The sequence below is a fragment of the Vicia villosa genome, linkage group LG6 (genome assembly GCF_029867415.1).
Source record: "Vicia villosa cultivar HV-30 ecotype Madison, WI linkage group LG6, Vvil1.0, whole genome shotgun sequence".
Taxonomy (NCBI): Eukaryota; Viridiplantae; Streptophyta; class Magnoliopsida; order Fabales; family Fabaceae; genus Vicia; species Vicia villosa.
The window spans coordinates 161,638,053-161,662,586 of record NC_081185.1 but is presented as its reverse complement, the minus strand read 5'-3'; the positions used below and the strand labels follow the sequence as shown (position 1 = coordinate 161,662,586).

The 24,534-nt window shown below is 39.0% G+C and overlaps 3 protein-coding genes and 1 long non-coding RNA gene across 4 annotated transcripts; 2 read left to right on the top strand and 2 right to left on the bottom strand.

Annotated features, from left to right (window-relative positions):
• The first annotated feature begins 713 nt into the window (after nt 1-713).
• Nucleotides 714-2,084, top strand: LOC131613035 (uncharacterized). The gene is made up of 2 exons (XM_058884758.1): nt 714-814; nt 947-2,084. The coding sequence occupies exon 2, from the start codon at nt 956-958 to the stop codon at nt 1,883-1,885; it is 930 nt and encodes a 309-aa protein (XP_058740741.1). The 5' UTR covers nt 714-814; nt 947-955; the 3' UTR covers nt 1,886-2,084.
• A 10,110-nt stretch (nt 2,085-12,194) lies between these two features.
• On the bottom strand, nt 12,195-13,459 carry LOC131615191 (zinc finger BED domain-containing protein RICESLEEPER 2-like). Its single transcript, XM_058886677.1, has 2 exons — nt 13,070-13,459; nt 12,195-12,938 (listed from the first exon to the last, which is right to left on the bottom strand). The coding sequence occupies exons 1-2, from the start codon at nt 13,457-13,459 to the stop codon at nt 12,195-12,197; spliced, it is 1,134 nt and encodes a 377-aa protein (XP_058742660.1).
• Nucleotides 13,460-15,642: 2,183 nt separating this feature from the next.
• On the bottom strand, nt 15,643-17,747 carry LOC131613034 (uncharacterized). Its single transcript, XR_009287550.1, has 3 exons — nt 17,352-17,747; nt 16,844-17,260; nt 15,643-16,129 (listed from the first exon to the last, which is right to left on the bottom strand). It is a non-coding gene; the product is annotated as an uncharacterized LOC131613034 (long non-coding RNA).
• Nucleotides 17,748-20,606: 2,859 nt separating this feature from the next.
• Nucleotides 20,607-23,275, top strand: LOC131610904 (uncharacterized). The gene is made up of 2 exons (XM_058882970.1): nt 20,607-20,713; nt 22,187-23,275. The coding sequence occupies exons 1-2, from the start codon at nt 20,704-20,706 to the stop codon at nt 22,993-22,995; spliced, it is 819 nt and encodes a 272-aa protein (XP_058738953.1). The 5' UTR covers nt 20,607-20,703; the 3' UTR covers nt 22,996-23,275.
• Nucleotides 23,276-24,534: the final 1,259 nt, after the last annotated feature.

Genomic DNA, 24,534 nt, shown 5'->3' with positions numbered 1-24,534 from the left:
TAATTTATTCATGATTCCTAAGCAAATACAAATTTATTCCCACTAAAAGTATACATGTTTTAGTATAGAAAAATAGTGAACACTCCAATACCCTTGAGTTTAGATGGGTATCGATATCCTCAACCAATCGAATGCTATAATTTCATGCCATGTCACTTATTTATTTTAAAATAAATTAATATTTAATAATAATTTACACTAAAAGTACTGGTGTCTAACTTGAATTCATGGGTACCAAAGAATTTACCATAAATATATTAAAGGGTTATTTAATATTTCGGTAGTTGCTTGTTTTCATTTTATATATATATATATATATATATATATATATATATATATATATATATATATATATATATATATATATATATATATATATATATATATATATATATATATATATATATATATATATATATATATATATATATATATATATATATATATATATATATAAAGATGATTTCAATTGAGAAGTCTGTTAGGGATCTGTAATTTGCTCATATAGCCTAGGTACACGAGAGGTTGCCCTCTCCTTTTCTTTTTTTGGAGAAATTGAATTCTCAAAAAACCCCATAAAAATTCGACGCATGATTCAAAATTATAAAGGGTAATTAGGGAAAATACTTCCCTTGCTTCGAAAGTCTCACAAAGTCTAAAAACTGTTTTGCGTCACACCAAATACACCCTCTGCTTTCTAACCATATAATCTCTCTCTACAACCTCCTCTCTTCCATGCTCTAACGATTTCTCTTTCTACAATTCTAAGAGCTTCTCTTCCTCTCTCATCCTTCTTTTCTCTTCCAATCCACTGGTGAATGCTTTCTCTCATTCTATTTTCGTTTTCCATTGAGCATTATTATCATCTTATCATCTTATTTTTATTCCTTTAGCATATATTAACAATAATCCTTTTACATCTTCCTGTTTTTTATCTTTGTTTTAGTCTCATACGATGGCTACCATCATTCCGAGTGGCAGCGGCGGCAAGAAAGAGTCAGTTGCTGAGCTACAATCAAGAATCAATGCGGCATGTTCTTTGTTTGTGGAAATGGGTTTCCAACCGGCGTTGTTTACCATCAGCATGATCCGTAGCAACGGTCTCACTGAAAATGAGTTCCTAGAGCTGATCGAACCTATTTCTTCCATCACAAATCTTGACGATTTAAGATCTGTTTTCGACGCAGCAGCTCGTCAATTGGTACATGCTTCATTTTCGAGTGAATTCTCAAAGTTCCTTACATATGTGAGTTGGCTAAAATATGTAGATGGGAAGAAGGTTGTGGACGATGTGTTAAAAAAGAAGAATCCAGAAGAAAAGAATAACAAACTCTCAAAAGCTCAGATTGAATTTGCACAGATGCTTGTTGATTATGGGGCTCCCCGTAAGCTAGAACAAATGCGCATTCAGGGGGAGATTGAGGAATTAAAGAAGCAACAAATGGAGCTGGAGGCTGAATCTCTAAGCATTTACGATGATACGTTGGAAAAGCTAGGTCCTCTTCTTCAATACAAACAGATTCCCATCAGATCGTTGAGAGTTCGGGCTTATAAGCTTTATAAAAAGGATTGTACATATAACGGCATAAATGCCATCCCTGGTGATGCGGGATACGCAAAAGCTGTGAAAGATTTTGGTGAGGTTGTGAAAGAGAATCATTTACTTAAGTTCTTGAGTAATCCTGTTCGGAAGGAATTTATTAAAAATTTCTTCAAGATGAGGGTTGTGAATTTGAATGAGGCTAGGGATGGTTATAATAAATTTGTGGTTGCTGGACCTTCAAATGAAACTGTGAATACTGTTCGTAAGTTTGCCTTAGATATGTTAGAAGAAGAAATTTACGAAAAGCAACCTAGGGATGAAGAGGAGCATGGCGGAGACTGATGGCAGAGAAGTGCATTCTTATTGGGCTGCAATTAGTGATATTGGGCTTGTCAAAAATGCCCAATAGTGATATCACAGTTACCGATTAGTTTTTATTTTTGCTTTTAATGAATGATATTGGACTCGTACCATTTGAGGAATTAGATGTAAATGTCCCTGACATATAGTCTATGATTTTAGAATTGGGAGTTTTTACGAGTTCATGACATATATGGTAATATAATTTCAGAATTTAGTTTTTACTTGTCAATCCATCAGAACGACACGTTTGATTTTGTTATTGCTAATTGTCAATATATTCTCTTTCTCTCATAATATTCTTTATTGTTGTTTATGAATTTTATTTTAATTAATAAAATTGAAAATCTATTTTTTAAATAAAAAATTATTGAAGTATATTTTAATTTGTGTGCCTCTAGGTTTTTTGGTAAAAAAAAAACATATATTTAGACTTTTTCAAGTACAGAATGGAACCATTAGTTTTTAGTTTTAGAAACTCTTTTACTAATGAAAAGATTTTAGTTAATGATATTAATTCATTTAAAGTATTGATATGTACAATCAACAATGGCATAAATTAATAAAGTAAAGTAATAGAAAATTTAATTAAAATGAGATTATTTAATAATTTATGACTGCATACTATTTATTAATTGAAATCAGAAATAGATCACAAACACATGTTTAAAGTTCCAACATCCCATTTGTTATAGTGAATTAAAGCCATTAAAATGTATATTTGATAAGAGAAACATTTCAACCAATTTTTTTCCGGTTTCTTTTGAGAATTTTTGTTCATAAAAATAAAGCTTACTCATTACTCAAAATAAAAATAGTTTAGAAGGATGAAATACAACTCAGGGATAGTTTGTTTTGATTTTTTTTTTAAAATAATTTTTATAGTGTTATCAAAAAAATAATTTTTATAGTGTTATCAAATTTTGTGAATTTTTTTTTACAAAAAAATTATTTTAAAAGTTTTAAATAAAATTTTGTTTGAATAGTTATTTTTAAAATATGATTTTAGGTATTTCATCTATTTATGAAAAAAAATTGGATATCAAAATTTCAAAAAATCACTTAATTTTGAAGTTATTTCAAATAGATTTTCATAAAAATCATTTTTGAAATACAACTTTTTGAAAATATTATGATTTTGACTAAGTTTTGGTCTTCAATTATGTATGTTTATGTTATAAGATGTCAAAACTAATGTGTCATTTAAAAAAAAAACAATATAAAAAAACTTGTAATATTTTGAAAAACGGTTTTAGATAATTTATTTTCAAAAAAAAAAATCCATTTTTTGAAAGGTGAAACAAACTGACCCCTAATCGAGTTGAGGAATGATGAAGATGTGACGGTCATGTGGAAAGCATTCCGCCGTAGGATAACTAAAGGTCCGATCGAGTTGGACGCACAGATCCGAAGATCCTTGGACGACATAATGAAGTGTCTGAAACGTCCACCGGCTTCTTCACTGCAGTGGATGCTCTACTAGTCCGGTGGCGAGGTGCGTGGAATCCCGCCACCGCGTGCTGCTCAACCCTCTGTTTCTGATTAGAGGAGGAAGACATCCAACACGTAGCTCTGAGGCATATTGGCAAATTGAAATACCGGAAATTTCAAAATTTCCAGTAATATTGGCAAATAATAATAATACCGAAAATTTTGAAATTTCCGATAGTAATTACCAGAAATTTCATAAAATATACCCTAAATCTTACTTGTTTTTGTCAAACTTATAGTATGACTTCAAGATTTTCGATATCGTCAGATAATTTGAAAAATTCAGTTCTTTCCGTAAATTTTTTAAAATATTGTAATAAAAATTGATTGAATAATTTGGTTTTTTCATAAATTTAGGGGATGACATGTACGGTTTAGAAGATGACATGTTTAATTCTCAAAATAAAGAGTTAAAAAGAGGATTTCTCAAGAGACTCTTAAGAAAGTTAAGGGGTTTATAAAGAAATTCTCAAGAGATTTTATGAGAAAATGTTTGGAATTATGAGAAAATATGTACTCGTATAATAATTATGTTACTTATATTTATTTTGCATTTGTAATAATAACAATAGCATCATCCTAACGAGGGTACTGGTTAAGCATTCTTAATAAAGAAAATATGTATATTCAATGCATTGAATATACACAATATTATTTAAAATAGTTCATTATCTATGTTTTCATGCATTGATTACATATATTTATAATATAAGAAAAGTTGATGTTCTGGAAATCACAAAAATACACTTGTGTTATCTTAATATAAATTAATAATTTGAGGGTAAAAAATGTTTTTTGCTAATTTTTTACAACTCACTTTTTACTTTTCACTTTTTCACTTTTCACCTTTTCACTTTTCACTTTTTTCTTTTTTACTTTTCATATTTCACTTTTAACTTTTTTTTACTTTTCACTTTTTATTACTTTCTTATTATTATTTCTAATAAATTATTAATTAAAATATTTTAATAAAATATTTTTTTAATAAAAATATTATTATGATCATTTTAAATAATTGTTAATTTACATTTAAAATAGTATTTAATTTTTAAAAATTAACTTTAGTAATTGAATTTTAATAACGAAGAAATATAATTTGAAATAATTTTTATTTTAAAATAAAATATTTTTTAGGAAAATAATAATAATTTAAAAAATATATTTCAATTAAAATGAACTTAAAAACATACTTGAAAGGTGTTTTATTGATTTAATTTATATGATTCAAAATATTATTATATTAATATATTTCATTAATGAAGTTTATACAGTTTACACAATTAAATATTAGAAAAATTATTTTTTATTGATGTCATTTCACAAATATATGTTATCAATGTAAATAGGAGAAATATATATATCCACGTGAAAAAAGTGTGTTACTTATTCAATTGTAACATATTACTATTATTTATAGTCAATTTCTATTACTATTAAATTTTATTGATTCCGATACTTTTGTAAATGATATTTAAATAAAATTAATATTTGTATACTAGAAAAAATCTATTATTGTTCTAAATATATTTATATACGAAAAATGGTATTTATGATCCAAAAAAAAATTATTCAAAAAAGTTATACGGGAAAAAATTATTATTGGTCTAAATATTTTATGTAAACGATACCTAAATATAAATAAATTTTTATATGGGAAAAATATATTAATGATTTAAATATTTTTATATATGAAAAATGATATTTATGATCCAAAAAAATTTTATTTAAAAAAGGTATACGAAAAAAAACTATTATTGATCTAAATATTTTTATATACAAAAATTTACAATTGATTCACATAATTTTGTAAATGATAAATAAACATAAATAATATTTGTATATGGAAAAAACTTATTAATGATCTAAATAATTTTATATATGAAAAATGGTATTTGTGATCCAAAAAATTTTGATTCAAAAATAGTATACGGGAAAAAAATCTATTATTTATGTAAATTTTTTTATATACGAAAATTTACCATTGATCCAAATATTTTTCTAAATGATACCTAAAAATAAATAATACTTGTATACGTAAAAAAATCTATTATTGATCTAAATATTTTTATATACAAAAAATGGTATTTATGATTTAAAAATTTTGATTCAAATTCTGTTTTTTATTTAAAATAAATATATTATGTAAACAAATGCGTGTAACAAACCAGAACTCGTGCGTATGCACGGGTTTGTTACTAGTTTTAGATAAAAAAACTTATCTTTTTACTTTATTAAACAATGTTCAATTTACCTTTTTAATCTCTTAATCAATGCCTCTAAGACACTCGTTAGCATTACCCATAACAATATGCATTGGCAGTTAGCATCTTAATTAATTATAAAATTACTCATACCTTTTATTTTTCTTGCGTGACAATAAACTGTATCATGTAGCATGAGTTTAAACTCTTATTTACCCTTAAGTTGATATGGTCTCTTTAGCTCCCTCTGCATACATCATTTTTTTTCTTTATTTTATATTATTTTACATAGAAATTATTTTACATAGAAACTTTCATGTGCCTCTAGATTTATACTTTTTCTAACAAAGCAACATATTTGGGCTTTATGAATTTGAATAAACAAATAGTTATATATAATTTTTATTTTGTTTTACTCCAATGAGTTTTGTATTCAGTGCTGCGGCAATCCAATTCAAATTTAGTGGAAAATCTAGGTTTAAAAATTTGTCTCCAAGATGGGATGTTTTTCCGGTCGGCAGCAGGGCTCACGAGGAGAAAGGAAGCTCGTTAACATCATTCTTCTTTTCTGAGTTTCCGGATAGAATCACGTCGAAGGAGATGTTCGAGCTATTTGGTTGTGTAGGGGATATTGTTGAGGTGGTCATTTCTGCTAGAAAGAATAGCTTTGGCAAAAGATTTGGTTTTGCTAGATTTTCGGAAGTGGAAGACGGAAGACTTTTCGCTGTCAAGCTAGACAACATCATGGTGGATGGAAAAAAAATCCATGCAAACCTGCCTCGCTTCAATAGAAGAGAGTTAACCAAGTCTAAGGGTGCAGGGGAGAGACTTTTTGGTGGTGGGAGGGGGTATCGGCGTCCTTTTCGTTTGGCGGTTCCGAGTCCGGCGAAGAGCAGTTTTGTTGTGGGTGAAGGCGGAACATCTTACGCTGGTGCGGTAAGAGGTGAGAGGCAAACGAGGCAAGCATGTCACTTGAGCTTCAACTCTGGGATGGAGACCTTGGGGAGGTTCAAGAAAGCATTTGTTGGAGTGATGGTGAATCCGGGTATGTCGTACAATATTCAAACGAGTTTTGAGGTGGATGGTTATTTCTCGATTAAGGCAACCCCTTTGGGGGCAAATTTATGTCTGTTGGAAGATTTAGAGGAGGGAGCTACCTCAGACCTCATCAAAGAAGGAAGGTGTTGGTGGTCTCAGTGGTTCTCTGAGATTAGAGAATGGAAGGAAGAGGACGTTGACCCTGAGAGGGCAACCTGGCTGAGAATCTACGGAATTCCTTGTGACGCATGGAACTTTGATTTTTTTGAGCTAATTGCAAAAATGGTGGGCAAGTATGTGTGCTGCGACGATAACACTTCTAAAGGAGAACATATGGATATTGCAAGGATCTTGGTTAGAACGTCGTGCGCTTCTGTTTTAAATGAATCCTTCAGTGTTGAAATCAATGGAACAGTGTTTAGAATCAAAATGACCGAAGACACTCACGGTCCGTTGCGCATTAATCTTAACCATACGGCCTTGAAGCCTTCTACTCCAGTTAGTTCATCAGATTCTGAACCAGAATGGAGCAACTGGGAAGCTGGTGACCATGAAGAAGGAGAGTTTTTTGCAACGTCAGATCCTTGCGTAGAAATCAACGAGGTAGATGGTGTTCCCAAGGTGAGTGGTTCAGCCGTCCTTTCTCAGAAGGCTTCGCGGCAGCAGCAGGAGGTGGGTTAAGTGTGTCAGATGTTAAGGAGAACATCATTAGTTCTTCCTTTGACGAAGCAGTTAGGACGGCTAAGGAGGCGAAAGTTGATTTGACGTTACAGGGTGGATATGTTAAGACGGATCAAATAATCGAGGCCTCATGAGGTGATTCATCGGTTGACACTTTCTTTAAAAATGAGGCAAAGGTAGATGGGTTTTTTGTGCCAAAAGAGAATGTTAAAAAGGGCATAAAACTCAAGGCCTTAACTGGGCCGAAGGTTAGCAAACCCATTAGGCCCAAAAAGAGGAACTTAGTGAAAGTGGACAAAGTGAAGCCTGGTTCTTTCTTTGGGCCGCATGTACTCTCACTTCAGAAGGAGCAGAACGAGATTCGAAGAATTTCCCAATTATCAGAATCCCCTTGTACTTCCTCTTCAAGCGCAAAAAAATCTGAAAGCTCTTTTTCAGGGGGAACAATTCTTTGCTGCGATCAAGTTTCTGATTCGGATGTCATAATGGGCAACGTTAGATTTTGGAACCAAATTGAATCTAATGTGGGAGAGAAACTGATGAACATCATATCTAACTTTGGGGCAGAATTAGTGGGAGGCGAGAAGAATCTTAGGAAGAAGATTTTGGAGTTAGAAGATTCAGACAGAAACAGGAAGTCTGGCAAGAAGGAGAAGTCAATCTTGGAATTATGTTAATTGGCTCTTTCAACATCAGGGGAGGAGGAAGTCAGGTTAAAAGGAAAAGGATAGGTCAAATCATTAAGAATGGGAAGGCAGATGTTTTTTTGATCCAAGAATCTAAGCTGGATTTTGTTGAGGTGGGTATCATCAGCAGTCTGTGGCCTAACGAGAAGGTGGGGTGGTCTTTCTCTGGATCTGCAGGAGCTTCTGGAGGATTGATCACAATTTGGAAGGAAGATGTGTGTGATGTTTTATTTTCTTTTAGGGGTGAAGGATATCTAGGGATAAAAGTTATTCACAAAGGGATGCCTATCTATGTTGTGAATGTCTACTCTCCTTGTTCTCTCCAGATGAAAAGGAAACTGTGGAAGGATCTTCTGAATTGCAAATCTAGGTACTCGGATGGGGAATGGTGCTTAGCTGGGGATTTCAACGCGGTGGTGAGTAAGAAGGAAAGACGGGGTGTAGGGACAAGGTGTAGGAACACAGAGATGAGGGAGTTTTCTGAATTTATTTTTGAAACCAGTCTGATCGATGTGCAGTGCAAAGGGAAGCGGTTCAGCTGGTATAGTGGAGATGGCTTCTCTATGAGCCGTATCGACAGGTTTCTTTTATCTGCTGCGTTAATCTCGGCTTGGGGAATTTCTGGCCAGCTCATTGCCAACCATGATGTCTCGGACCACTGTCCCATCTGGCTTATTTCTAATTCTTCAGACTGGGGGCCTAAACCTTTTAGAGTCAATGATAGTTGGTTCGACAATCCGTCTTTCATCAAATATGTGGAATTGGAGTGGAGGCGCATCGCGGTAGAAGGAAGAAGCGATTTTATCCTGAAAGAGAAGCTGAGGCTTTTGAAACCTTGTCTTCGGTCTTGGAACGAGGATCAATTCGGAAGAATCGACCTGGAAATTAGGGAGGGGATTAAGAAGATCAATTCAGCGGATGGCTTGTTGGAGACTTGTAGGGAGGAATTCATTAAGGAGGTTGTGGTTGATAGAAGTAAAGCGTTATCTGACGTTTGGAGGAAGATGAACCTAAAAGAGAACATCTTGAGGCAAAAATGTAGACTGAGGTGGGATAGTGAAGGTGATTCCAACACCAAATACTTCCACAGCTGTATGAAGGAAAGGTCTTTGAGAAATCACATTGGTTCAATTCTGGTGGAGGATAGGATTGTGGAGTCAGTAGAGGGCGTGAAGGAGGAGACTAGGAGGTTTTTTCACTCACAGTTTGTAGAAACTGGTCTCTTACGGCCGTGTCTGTCGGGCCTTCGTTTCAGGTCTCTGTCTTGCGATGATGCAGCTTCTTTAGAACTCCCTTTCTCGGTTGATGAGATCAAGGAAGCCGTGTGGGGTTGCGAAGGGTCTAAAAGTCCCGGACCGGATGGTTACAATCTTAATTTCATCAAGCGGTGCTGGAGTTTTATGCAAGAGGAGTTTGTCAATCTGTTTAGGGATTTTCACAAATACGGAAGGTTATCGAAGTCGTTAATATCGTCGTTCATTACCCTGATACCGAAGAAGGATAATCCGCTGGGGTTAGGTGAATACAGACCTATATGTCTAGTGGGTTGTGTCTATAAGGTGTTATCTAAATTGCTCGCTTCTAGACTTAAAAAGGTTTTAGATTCGATTGTGTCCGAGAACCAAAGTGCTTTCGTCCCAGGCAGATTAATGCTCGATGGTGTGGTTGTGGCCAACGAAGTTGTCGATCTAGTAAAGAAGTCTAAGCGTGAATGTCTTCTTTTCAAAGTCGATTTCGCGAAAGCCTACGATACTGTTAGTTGGAATTATCTCAGAAGTGTGATGAACAGGATGGGGTTCCGTAATCGTTGGATGATGTGGATGGAAGCAACTGTCTTCTCGAGTTGGATGTCGGTCTTAGTAAACGGTAGTGCAACCAAAGATTTCAAGGTGGAAAGAGGGTTTCGTCAAGGAGACCCCTTATCTCCCTTCTTATTTGTTCTGGCTGCGGAAGGTTTTACAGAGCTAGTAAAGAAAGCGGTTGACTCAGGAGATTATTGTGGTTTTAAGGTGGGCAGGGAGTGTGACGTAGACCTTTTGCAGTTTGCAGACGACACTCTAATGGTGGGCAAAGCTTCCTGGAAGCAGGTTTGGGTGATCAAGGCCCAGCTTAGAGCTTTTGAAGCAGCCTCGGGTTTGCGGGTTAATTTTAATAAGTGCAGCATCATAGGTATCAATACTGATAAACGTTTTCTGGATGCGGCTGCTTGTTTTTTGTCTTGCAGGATCGAGGGGAGTTCCTTCAGATTTCTTGGGATCCCGATCGGTTGTAATCCTGGCCTTTGCTCTACCTGGTCCCACCTTACTTCGAAGATGAAATCGAAACTTTCTAACTGGAAGAACAAATTTTTGAGTTTTGGAGGAAGAATAACGCTGCTGAAATCGGTGTTATCGAGCCTCGCTATTTTCCAGCTTTCGTTCTACCAAGCGCCTGTGAAAGTTTGCAAGGAAATTCAACGAATTCAATCAAATTTTTTGTGGGGAGAAAAAGATTTTAGAAGAAAGGTTCACTGGGTATCGTGGGATCGGGTTTGTAAACCGGTCGAGAAGGGGGGTTTAGGGGTGAAGCAGATAGGAGAGTTCAATAGGGCTTTATTGCTCAAGTGGTGTTGGAGGATTCATAAAGGTGGGAGTTCGTTGTGGATGAATGTCTTGGAGTCTAAATATGGTATCGCTCAGTTTGAGTTAGGGGCAGGAGCGGAGGTTAGGAATAAGAGGTGCTTCTCGGTGTGGTGGAAAGATTTGGTGAATTTGGATAACGGTAACACGGAAGCGGTGCTAGCTGGGAACCTTTCTTTCAAACTGGGAAACGGCAAATCAATTTTCTTCTGGGAATCTGTTTGGCAGGGTGAATCTGCACTAATGGTAGCTTTCCCCATCCTTTATCCAGCCAGCTTAATGAAGGGGAGGAAGGTTCACGCTTTTGGCAAGTGGGACAACGATTCCTGGGCGTGGGGGAATTTTGGAATTGAAGAGGTGAGGCTGTCGTTAGAGATGAGAGCTGAAATTCATCGGCTTCGGCTTGCCTTAGGGCCTTCGGCTCCAGCGTCGGGGGAGAGCGATTCGATTTACTGGAAGCATGACAGAGAGGGAGGTTACAGTGCCAAGGTCGGGTATGACTTACTGTTAGGTAGTAGCCATGATACAACTATTGATGAGAATCTGTCTAAAGCCTTGCGGTTAATGTGGTCTTCCGAAGTTCCGTTCAACATTAAAGGTTTCGTTTGGAGATGTTTTCTGAACAGGTTACCGACTAAAGACCAACTTACTCGTAGAGGTATTTTCTTAAATAATTCGGATCCGTTGTGTGTCTTTTGTGCAGAGGAGGAGGAAACTCTTTCCCATATTCTTTTTGATTGCTCTGTTTCGAGAAGGGTGTGGAACAACATTGCGCTTTGGATTGGCATAGAGTTGGGAATAGAGGAGAATCCTTGGAAAAGCTTCATCTATTGGAGTGCTTTTGCCAGGAAATTTAAATTAAAAAGCCGTAAGGAGGGTGTTATTTGGATGGCGGTGATTAGGAGTTTATGGTTGAGGAGAAATGAAGTTATTTTTAATGGAGGGACTTGCAGTGTTAATGATATTTCGTGGGAGATCAAACTGAAGATTTGGAGATGGTCGTTTTTTGGAGAAATTGCTTACTCCAAGTGTAATTTCTACGATTTCTGTATGAATCCGCTTTTGTACTTAACGTAGATTTCAGTTGGTCAGTAATTTCTTTGTTTTGAGCTTGTTTTGCTCCTCTTTGTAAGCGGGTTCGAGTACCCCTAGTACTCAGTTACAATTCAATCCTTGCTTATAAAAAAAAAATTAGTGTTGTGGTCTCGTTTTCGAAACTTCTATGTTACTTTTTTATGCTTTTAACCAGAAGTATCTTAGAAATTGATTTTCTCTTAATGGTCAAAGCTTACACTTTTTTAAGTTCTCGTAATTTTGGGACTAAATTGTTCCCTGTTTTATACTTTTTTCTTTTATTATATATATTACTTTATTAAAATAAAATAAAAAAATTTGTTGCCTACTGCTTTTCAAAATATATATATATATATATATATATATATATATATATATATATATATATATATATATATATATATATATAATTATTAATCTTTCTGATTTTTGGTTCTTTAAAATTTTACTGGTATTCTTTATAATTAAATATTTAAAAGTTTATTATATGACTAAATTATATTTAAAGGTTTATTATAAAAAAAGATAATTGCTCAAAATCTTCCATGAGGTTCATGTCTTTGAAATATGTAATAGAAGGCCTTAACCAATTCTGGGTGCAAATTAATGCCCCTGCCATTTCAGTTGTTAGAGAGGTCATGTAGGTTTCTATGACTCTTCCTCCTATGCTGAAAGCACTTTCAGAAGCAGCAATAGACACCGGTATGGCTAAAATATCTTTAGCCATTGTAGATAAAATAGGATATTTAGCTGAATTGCGTTTCCACCATAAAAGAATGTCAAAATCTGGATCCTTTTTTACACACTTGGTAGAATCATAACCCTCAAGCTCATTTTCTTTATCAATCGAGTCTTGTTCCTCTAAATGTTGCTCAAAAGCATAGGCTCTAGCCATTATTGAAGAACATGCAACAGCAACATTTGTTTCAGAATTGGATGCTTGTCCACCACTACCAAGAGGCTGTCCAGAATTTTGTTTTTGGTCATAAGCTTGCTTATACCAATCATACAACTTTTGTAAACTCTCTTGTATAGATTTGACCAAGTCACTATCAAACTTGGATTCAACTCCATACATATCCTTAACAGTGCACTCAATAAACCTTAGCTTGTATCTTGGATCAAGAATAATACCAAAATATATCATTTTGTTCATCTTATCACCGCCACCCCAATACTTATTATACTTTTCCATCATCTCTCCACCCACACTTGCAAAAACATAATTTAAGTTCATATTAGCTTGCTGCAATTCACAATAAATGGATGATACTTGGTGAAAACAAGTATGCAAACTCACATTTTGAGAGGTGAAAACAAGTATGCAAACTCACATTTTGAGAGGTGAAAAAAATCTTAGTTGCATCTTAGAATAACTAGAAAACCGGAAAAAGCCCTAACAATGTCCCAATCATCACTACTAGGTGGGTTACCTTTTCCAAAGAACTCCCTATAGCTAGACTCTTCATCCTCAAGTTTTTCAAACGTGAGTTCAAACTTCTCCGCAACCTCTAGCATTAAATATGTCGCATTCCAACGAGTCGAAACATTGAGACATACTAATTTTTTACAAGTTATTCCAGCAAATTCAATGCATTCTTTAAACTTGGTTGCTCTATGAGATGATAACTTGATAAATCTAACAACATCCCTAAGACTAGTTATAGAGAAATGTTTCTCTTTCAAACCCTCATTTACCACGAAGTTCAAAATATGAGCAGAACACCTCATATGAAAATATTCTCCATCCCCTATCAACCCATTCATATTTGCTATTTTTTTCTTCAGATATGTCACAGCCACATCATTTGCAGTAGCATTATCAACAGTTATAGTTGACACATTTCTAATTCCCCAATCCCTTAAAACTTCTTCAATCTTTCTACCTACAGTCTCTCACCCTTGTGGTTTGGAATTACAGTAAAGCTTATAATTCTTTTTTGATACTTCCATTCGTTATCCATAAAGTGTGCCGTAAGGGTTAAGTAGTTGAGATTTTGTAAAGAAGTCCAGCAATCGGTAGAAAGTGCTACCCTATTGCAGTCGGACTTAAAAAAGGCCTTCAACTTTTCTTTTTCATCTAAGTGTAGCTGAAAACAGTCCCTAGCTGCAGTACGCCTAGATGGGATGGTAAATTGGGGCTGCATTACTTTAGAATAAAATTTAAACCCCTCACCCTCAATTGCACTACATGGTTTCTTATCTAGAACCACATAAATTGACGAAGCACTTCTACAAGCTTGTTTGTCAAATCTAGAGCTAACATTAACCAAGTTACCGTCTACGGTTGGGTATGTAAGAATGGTTTGGGTGGGATCGGTTGACACAACAAGGGGCATCTTTGGACATTTTAAAATATGATGATTCATGTTGGTTGTGCCGTGAGTCCTTGGATCACAGAAGTATTTTTTGTGGCAATGTTTACAAGCTGCAGTGGGTGAATCGACTAAGTCATCAGGTAATCTAATAAAGTGTTCCCAAAAAGCAGAAGATTTCCTAGAACCACTTGCACTAGATTTCCTCTTCTTTGTAGGTTGCGAATTCACTAATTCAGGCCCAGCAGTTGCAATTGTGGTTGTTAAACCAACTTCATTAATTGGGGGATTTTGATTAGGTTGAACCCTCACTGAAATAATGAAGGAGCCATAATCAATAACTACCAATCGCATAATCAACAACTAACAAACATCCCCATAAAACGGTTCCCTACACTTCCAATCACACATAAAACAATTTGGAATCAATTTAAAAAATAGTTTGCATACATAAAAAATAGTCTCAAATCACACACTACCATCACACATGAAACACTTTAATAACTACCAATCGCATTACTAACAAATAACAAACAACCCCATATAACGGTTCCGTACACTACCAATCACACATAAAACAGTTTGAAATCGATTTGTAAATTACTTATTACCATCACACATAAAACATTTTGAAAATCACACATTAAACAGTTTGAAATCAGTTTGAAAATCATACAAAATTTAATAGACTTACAGTTACATTGCCCTTGCTCTAGGACTCGTTCCATGCTATGTTGACCTTGATCCATCTGTCCAAATCCAAACAACAATATCAACCTTAATTAACAAATAAAGAGTCTCGTCCATTACAATATTCATGAAGGATGAAGTTACAAAATTCAAGAGGTCGGTATGCATCATAGAAGAATCTCCACTTTTGAAAAGTCGGTTATCCATGTTCTCAAAGTTTGGTCGCGATGGTGGTGGGAGTCTGTGTTGCATGGGTGGTCGGTAGCAATGGTCGCTTGAATAATTTTGGTAAAATTGAAATTGGTCTTCAGGGGTTTGGTATTCAAATGTATATTGGGTGTGTTGAGTGTATTGAGTGTATTGAGTGGGTGATGTGGTACAACGAATGGATGGTTGCGTGTAAGTTAGGTTGGTTAGGGAATGTCATACCCCAAATTTTTCCTACCTGTTATTTCTAACTGGCTTATACTTCCCATTTCATATGCATACCTTCATTAGGGCATTTGCATGGCCTTGCATCCATTCATTAAATAAAACATCTAAAAGCATGGGATCTAGGATCATGGAGCAAACTGGGGTCTCATATAGGCCTGGCACAAGCTTATTCATTTTCTCAAAAGGATGCTTGATGTTTGATCAGAAGATAATGATTGGTTCAGTCCTTGAAAAACACTTGATCAGAAGGTTTCTAATTACAAGAGGTTATCGGTTGGGAGCATTAATTCATTTGGATGAATTAGTTATACTACAAACATTGGTCCATTTAAAGCGTTTCCATCACAGGCTATTGACCTAATTCATCTAAGTGGATTGTGTTACAAGTCGTCGATTAAAGGATCTCATTTCTGTTGCAAATCATGGGTTTGATGTCGTTCGAAATATTAAAGTGTAAAGTCTGGGAAATGAGAATCAAATTTCAGGAAATGGAAGAAGAAACACAGGAAATGGAAGAAGAAACATTTGCTCCATTATCTAGAAATGTCAAAGTACAAGAGAAATCAAAGTTTATATGTCAACACTTTCTTTACATTGATCAAGTTCATTATACAAGAAAAAAAGGAGTAAATTACATTGAAAAAAATACATTCTAGAATTGTTGACTATTGACCTTTTGGACCCATCTACTCAATTGGACATCCTAAACCTATTCCTCTTCATTTCTTCAATCCTCCAAGATGATACACACCAATCTTCATCATATATCAAGCTAATACCCTGGTTTCTAGCAATTTTGGGAACCGATTCTAACATTTAACCTTGCAACTGAACCATAAGAAACCGGTCCTCTGCCAAAAACGATAAACCGCAATTCTGTTGCATAAAATCATCAAGCTGACAGCTTCGTGGAAACAGTCCCTGCACCATTCAAACTCAGCCCATGTAAATGCAACAAGCTGCCACGCAAACTAGCCGCTGCACTTCACCATAAAACCTGCATACATTCACAGTTCATCCACAACAAAATCAAAATCAAAATAAGTTTATTCATAACATCCCTGCAGCATACATTCAATACATACAACCATCACTATTCAAATGATTCAGGCATACACAAAAAAAAACAGCCCCGTATCATATACCATACACATATTAACCTACTGACTTCATTAAAACAATTCACATCATCATCCAAAACCAAAGAGAAACTCAAACATCAATAACAGAACCTAACACAGTTTTCATTTAACTAACTTTCAAGTTTCAAAACCCAAGACCTATCAAAACCAGAACCGTAACAGTTAACTAGCAGCATGTAACTTACTTTCAAACCTCCCTGACCACTTAACTAACCAAAGCAGAATCCCTCTAACTAACAACCATTTCAATCCCATCTAACTGTCATAGCCAAATAACTTCACTAACTGTTTTTTAACAGAATAACAAACCCTTTAAACCTACTAACAATCTCTAACCAATTCATTTTTCAGTTTGTAACTAACTTCCCACAAATAACTAACTCAGTTTCAATTCAAACTAACAAACTAACTAACGATAACAAAATTTCAAACCCTTCCCATTTGTGAACTCTAACCAACATAACTACTTCCATATCTTCCTAACCAACATAACAGAATCAACCAAATTCAGTTACAAAAACCTAACTAACTTCTACAACCTGTATAATAGAAAATTCAGAATAACTAACCTTGAGAAACCCCTATATAACTGATCTTCCATCTTCGATCATTGTTCTAGACTCTCACTCTCTGAATTCTCCATACCTTCGCTGCCATTTGCATTCCTTCTTCACTTCTCTTCATCTATCTTCATCTACAATCTTTAACCAAAAAACCTGTAACAAAATCCACACCTCACATTCATTCCTCACCACCATTCTTCAACCATCATCTTCTTCACCCTGGTTTCCACCCTTCGGCCATAACCATCACCTTCTATGATCTCTGTTCCATCTTTCACAATCTTCAAGCTTCACCTTCAATAAACCCTGCAGAAAATCAGAGAAAAGAATCCATCAATTCACCATTCAATCTTCACCTTCAGGGCGCATAACATCACCATTCTTGCAAGTCTCGAACACTCCCTCGATCGGAATTCACAATACCTGCACAGAGCAATACCACAATATAGAAGCGAATTCAAGAAGAAAGAATAGAGAAGAAACAGAGTTGAACGCAAGGCCTCAGAGAACTCACCGGACTTACAGTTGAACTAATCATCTTCTCCACGACGTCGAAGAAGCATCGAGTCCGAATTGAACTCAAATAGAGGACGAAATCGGAACCAGGGATGACGGTTTGAACAAAGAGAACGCGGAAGTTTGATACCTCATGTTATTCAACGAATATCTCTGAATTTCTCTTCGCACACGTCACGCCGGATGAACTCCATTCGGGTTTGAATCGAGACTACACGAAATGGATCGAAGATGAGGCGGAGAAACGAGATTGGAGGCTTTGGTTCCATGGTGGCGCGCGAAGAGCTCATCGGAGAAGCAGTGGAGGTCCGCCGCGAGTGAGAGAGGAGGGAGAAGAACTCCAAACGTCACAAGTGATTGAACCCTAAATCCCTTCCCTTTTTTTATTTTGATTAATCCGATTTATTTTAATTGAATTAGTGTGATTAATTATACTTTAATGACTAACTAATCTATTAAAACATTAATTAATTTTCGTAGTAAAATCTGAATAATGGTAGAATCTGGATCAAACCAATGTGGGCCTTGCACACAAATTGCTGCTATTGACACCTCTCCTTGGCCCATGACGCCATTTTTGGCTGTTAGAGTAGTCTGAACAAAAAAACACAACCTCGCTGGGCCAACACCCTGGGCCCAACGTCTCTGCTACTCACCACCATATTTTCAATTGACACCCCCTGACTCACATATTTTTTTGTTATTAGAATTTAAGGTTTTTGACTTAGTTTTATTCAATTTTTAGGTAATAATCAATAAAACTTGTTAGATTTTTAGGTAATTGTTGACATTAATTTTCCGACAAAACTCATAAAAAATAGTAGATTTTTTAGGTTAATTTTGATATTTTAGTTCCTTTATAAAAACACACAAAAATAGTAGTATTTTTTAGTTTAATTTTGCACTAATGTTTGAATTGCTTTTGTATCATTTACATGTTAATTTTTGTATGATTCTTGTATGATTTTATTGCTTGTATTTTTTGCCTTATTTTAGGCCTATTTTGATACCATTTGCACACTCCTTTTAGAGTATTTTCCTTACAATGTTAACATTAGGTAGATTTTCCTTTGTACCAATACAACTTAGATTAGAATCTAGATATAGTTCCCTATTGCATTCTTTTTCCTTTCAACTTTTAAAATACTTAATAAATAAAAGATGTGAATCACACGTTACTAATAGTGAGAGAGAAATGAGTGGGATTTATTCCCTAATCTGTTTCTCAATCACTTAGTGGGAGAGAAATGAGTGGGATTCATTCCCTAATTTGTTTCTCGAACACTAAATAATGGAAGAGAGATGAGTGAGATTCATTCCCTAATCTGTCTCTCTACCTTTATACACTTTTATGTGATTCAAATTGCAAACAAATCCCCTTTAAAAAACACCAATTCAAAAACACTTAAAACACCTAATAATGGTTCAAAATTAAAACAAAGTAGAGAAAGTGGTGAGTGGCCCGGTATTGGGAACTGTTCATCACTCATCTACCATAAAAGACACAAACCAATCTCTTTTTCTTCCACCTAAGGGCAATGTTATTTCCGATCGAACGCATCGTAGGTCGATCCCTTATGCAAGAGCGCAAACGTTAACTCCGCCCAACTAAAAAACACAAAAACAAACAGAAAATCGTGAGCCGAGCTACGGTAACTCTAATTCCTGAAAAGGATACGTATGCAGCGGGGTAGGGCCCGTGCGAGTATAATTCTTTATTTTCCCTACATTTTGCATTCATTCGCATGTAGACATAGACATAGTATACACCCTTTAGATAGAAACAAACATAGGTGGATACCATCGAGTACGATGGGCGTGAGGGGTGCTAGTACCTTCCCCTTGCGTAACCGACTCCCGTACCTAAATTCTCTGGTCGTGAGACCCTGTTCTTATCCCTTGTTAGGTTTTCTGATATTCCTTTCCCTTATGGGATAAATATATTGGTGGCGACTCTGTTCATTTTTCACGAGCGTGCGACAGCTGGCGACTCTGTTGGGGATGTTAGACCTATTGTGGGTCCGTACTTAGCGAGTCGATCCTAGCCTTTGTTTGTTTCGTTTTATTGGGTGTTTCTTTGTTTATTTGCTTATATGTTTTCATCTTGTATATATGCTTGCATATCAGGTTTATTTCCCGCTTGCATATCATGTCTACTTTCTGCATGCATCTGGACTATATTATGGGTCCCCGTGGGGACCACATATTTTCTCTGTTTGCAGGTTGGGTGGGATGTTCTATGAGGTAAAAGGCCCAATACCCAGGCCAGAGTTGACACATAGGATACCTAGGATAGAGTGGATAGTTATGACGCCAACAGAATGTCAGGTTCTATTGATTGCGATCATGAGACCCACGACCAGTCGAGACTCGAATGGGATACCATTTGATCGTACCTGATCAGAAGGATCGTCGTAGGCTGCTCGGACTGGATCTTCTAGGAAGGAGGAGGAGGGGGGTGTACCTGCAAGGTACTCCAATGCCAAAGTAAGATGACGAGCAAAGGAGCGCAAGTACTAGCTAAGAGTGAGTAAGAATTGAATACCTGACCCTCTAGTTGAAGAGGGTATATATAGCCCCCAGCGCTGGGCCATGATCTCGCTATTGGGTTGGATTCCCAAGCCCAACTAGGAGACTGCCAGGTTTCCTGAGCGGAAATATCGGAGGTGCGTGTATGCCCTCTGTCCTGGTTAACCGCTCCGAAGTCCAAGGGAAGACGCGGTCTTTTAGGAGCCACGTGGGATCCGAGTTATTCGGAGGATTGGATATGAAGGAGCCCTGCGCGGAGCAGGGTCCTCGGCAAGGATGATGTCCGGGGGAGAATGAACGCCGAGCGCGGTGTTGGTGCCGAGCAAGGCGTGTCGGAAGGCCATGAACTATACATGGGCCTCTGAGGCTTATTGGGCCGAAAGCGGTGTTGGGCCTAGCCTTGGCCCAGTCCAGAACAGGAGCCCCCCAAGTCGGAGTTTTCCGGTTAAGAAACTGTGACTTTGCTTCTACGCTCGGACCCTCATTTCTCGTGGTTGCTCGGTGGTTCGGTCCTCGTTACATATACGCGCTCGGAGGAAAGTCCAGTGGTGGGCGAAACGTCGCGCGTGGGAACCACGCGCTGACGTGGCATAGGCATTGATGGCCTAGGGTCTAGGAGGCGGCGCCTGTCAGGAGAGGTGACGCTTCGCCTTCCGAGCCTTTTTCCCTATAAAAGGGGGCGAATTCTCTCATAAGGGAATTTTCCTTTCTCTATTTATCTGCTCGGCTTCGATCAAGGGTTCCTCGGGGCATAATTTCCCAGCTCGTTCGTCATATCAAGATCGTTGCTTAGCGAAGGATTCTCCCCGGCCATCTACATCATGTCTGCAAGTAAGTTCGTTTAGCCTGTCGTTGCTTTACTATTTTTCATAGAACTTGTGTTTCGCTTTCGAGGTCTTCGCCATCGTCATCCTCCCCGGGTTATCCAAGCGATGCCCGGGGTCGGCGTGGGTTGGCAGGCCGTAGTACGTTGGCGTTAAGATAAGCTTTCCGATTGTCGTGTCATCTGTGAGTCCTCGGCTGACGAGCGTTGTTCCTCGATGGGGTTTGGCCGGGGGCTCCGCTGCTCCTGCTCTACCCTTTCGCTTGTCTTGCGGTGGAAGGGTGGATTTGATAGACTATCGAATTCACTTCTCCCCTCTGCGTGCAGGTGAATCAGATTCGAGCGCTTCCTCAAGAACTGGCTCGGACACCGACTCGACGACCAGTGATTCCGACAGCTCGACGGCAACTAGTTCCGACGTCGAAATTATTGAGGAAGAGGGCACTCCCTCGGCCGAAGGCGTTCACACGGGATCCCCTGGTTCGAATGCCGAGGGAGGGGTTTCCCCTATGCCGTTATTCAGTTATGAACATACCGTTGCGCCCGATTGGATAGCCGAGGAGGCTCTGTCTGTTGTTTCTCGGTATACCGCGTCTCTGGATGGGGCGTTTACAGAAATTGAGGTCCTGGGGGAAGGTGATCCGCCCAATTATCAAATAGGTTGCCCGTCTCCAGACGAACGCATATGTTCTCGGTTTGCCGGGGACGGATTTGCGATGTACGATTACGTGTTTAGGGAGCTCGGCTTCTGGTTACCCTTCTCTGATTTTCAGGTTTCAGTCATGGCGTTTCTATCTCTGGCACCGTCCCAAATTCATCCGAATGCCTTTGCCTTTATGCGGGCATTCGAGATTGTTTGTGATTATTTGGGTATAGGTGCGACGTCTGCGTTGTTCGGAAGGTGTTTTCGTGTTCAACGGCAGGCGTCAAACGGGCGGTACAGCTGGGTTTCGTTCAGGAACGCCGAGCGTAAACTCTTCGGAATGTATACTGACTCCGTGAAGGGTTTTAAGGATCGATACTTCGTTGTCCGCCCCCTAAGTCCAACGGCCTATTCTTCGGTGTCGGATATGGTGGCCGAGCGGGATGCCGAGGGGGAGATAGTAAGGGATGAACATGGGCAGGAAGTAAAGGAGTTCTGCACGACGTTTCCGTTTTTCTGGTGGAAGGGTCATTTTGCGTCTCCTCCGAAATACTACGCTTGGGAGGACGATGACTTGGATGATCAAGACCGGGAGTCGTACTCGGTCCTCTGCAAATATGTAGATAGCTTTACCCTGTCTCGTTGGGTGACGAGGAATGGAGATCCCATACTGAACGAGGACGGGGTGCCGATCACGGAGCAGCGGCCTATTAATACCAAGGCTTTGCTAGCTTGTCGGACTCCCGAGGAGACCTGGGCGTTGTTAGGTTGTGTCTATTCCCCTTGCTTTGTGATCTCTGTCCGGTATTTTGCTAACTCGTTTATTTTTTCTTTGCAGAGGCTATGCCGGAGAAGGAGGATAATATCCTGAAACAAGCATTGGATGCGAGGAAGAATCAGAAGAAGAGGAACCAGGGTACCGGAGCTGGAGAGAACTCAGGCTCGGCAGGCTCCCCTCACAAGATTCATGTCGACGAGAGGTTACCCAAGAGACCTCGTGCTTCCGAGGGGGGACGTCCGGATCAGTCGAACCTGGGTCCCGGGCGCGCCTTCGTGTTGCCTTCTTGCTACAAGGATGGAGGCTATTTTGAGAAGTTCCCCTTGGCTACCTCACCGGATGAAGCTCGTCGGATCAGTGATATGGATCCCCCGTCTCTTCAGAAACAGTTGGCGTGCGACAGTGCCGCCGTGGTGAGGGTCTTGGAGATGGCCCAAGTGTTGGCTAGTGGAGGTTCGGGCTCGACCGAGGCCCTGAAGGAGGCCGAGGCGGCTAAGAAGGTGGCCGAGGACAAGGTGAAGACCATGGAGGTCGAGCGCAAGGAGTTGAGGAAGAAGGTCGATGCGGCCCTGAAGCAGAAAGATGCGGAGGTCGCGGCTGAGAAGAAAAAGCTGGCTGACCTTCGACTCGAATGGGCTCCCTCGGCTGACGAGTCGCCGGATGTGGCAGCTCTGAAGTCCAGGGCTGAGTTTGCGGAGAAGATAGAAAGCCTGAAGATAAGCCTGGCCGACATGGCCGACGTCGGTTTCGAGCGTGCTCTTAACCAGCTGAGGCTTCTGAACCCTGGTTTGAAGGAGGGTAATGTCGGGCTCTCTTCGAGGATCGTAGATGGCGTGTTGGTGCCTGAGTCCCCGGGGAGTGAAGAGTAGAAAGTGTAGTTCCGGGCCTGCGTGTCCGTTTTTCTCGGCCTGCGTGCCATTCTTTTTGTTGGGCTATGCCCGGATAATTTTTGGGGCCTGCGTGCCCGGTAATGATTGTAACCTTTGACATCGCCGGCCAAGTTGGTCGGCAATTTTAATGTCTTACAATTCTTCTTGCTTATATCTGTTTATTTTTACTTTCGGCGTTATCACTGTATGTTTGTTCTTTTCGATAACATTCCTGCCGTGCTTGTATGACGAGGTATTTCCTCTGAACTTAAAGTATTTTGCGGTTGTTCTAGGTGACCGATGACTTATGCTCGGACATGCCGGAGAGTCACCAGTATACTTGTGATATTATTCGTTTTGTGGGCTATGCTCGACCTAGATTGATTGCCCGGGCGTGTTGAGTACGGGCCGGGTGCGCAGAGCAGGTATGCGCTTTTAGCGAGCGCGAGACCGCGGTTGCGGCCAAGCGTTCGCGGCGTGAACGATCCCATCGCGAGCTGGGGTTCTGCCATGCAGGTACTTCCACGGGGGGTCTAGGTGTAGAATCCGCCGAGGGGTCGGTCCGTCTATCCGACGAGAGGAACCGATCGTTGCTGTCGTGGAACACTCACGTCCGTACCGACGACGTGGCTCCGTGCCCGTCCGTTACCTGAGTTTGGTTGGGGGCCGGGCGTTTTAGCTTATGTTTAACTGTAATAACGTCTGAGTTTTTCAGCATTCCAGGGTCGAGCAAGTTTTTCACCGAGAAGATTCTCGAGGTAGTAGGCGCCGTTCTCGGTTTTGTCATAAACTCGGTACGGGCCTTCCCAGTTTGGGGCTAGCTTGCCTTCGCGCGAGTCTTTCATGTTTCTGCGAAGTACTAGGGCGCCGATTTCAAATTCGCGCTTTATAACTTTGGCGTTATGGCGAAGAGCTATTTGCTGTTTTAGTTTAGCTTCTCGGAGGGCTGACCCTGCTCGAATCTCTTCTACCATATCGAGTTCTTCCCTCATGGCCTCGTCGTTAAGTTCTTCCTCGAGGGGGAATTCGGTGCGCCGAGAAGGCTCTCGGATTTCTACGGGAATTACGGCTTCGGTGCCGTAAGTTAGTCGGAAAGGAGTTTCGCCTGTGCTCGAATGAGGCGTCGTCCTGTACGCCCAGAGTACACTATGTAGTTCCTCGACCCAGGCTTTTTTGGCTTCGCCGAGTCTTCTCTTTAATCCTCGGAGGATGACTCGGTTGGCCGCCTCGGCCTGCCCGTTCGTCTGAGGGTGCTCGACTGAGGTGAAGTGTTGCTTCGTGCCAAGCTTGGCCACAAACTCTTGGAATTTTTTGTCAGTGAACTGGGTGCCATTGTCGGTGATTATGGCCTGAGGGACCCCGAACCGGGCAAGTATGTTTCGTTTGTAGAAACGGAGCACGTTTTGAGATGTGATCTTGGCAAGCGCCTCGGCTTCTATCCATTTCGTGAAGTAATCGACGGCGACCACGAGATATTTATTCTGGTACGAGCCGACCGGGAAAGGGCCGAGGAGGTCCATTCCCCAGGTGGAAAAAGGC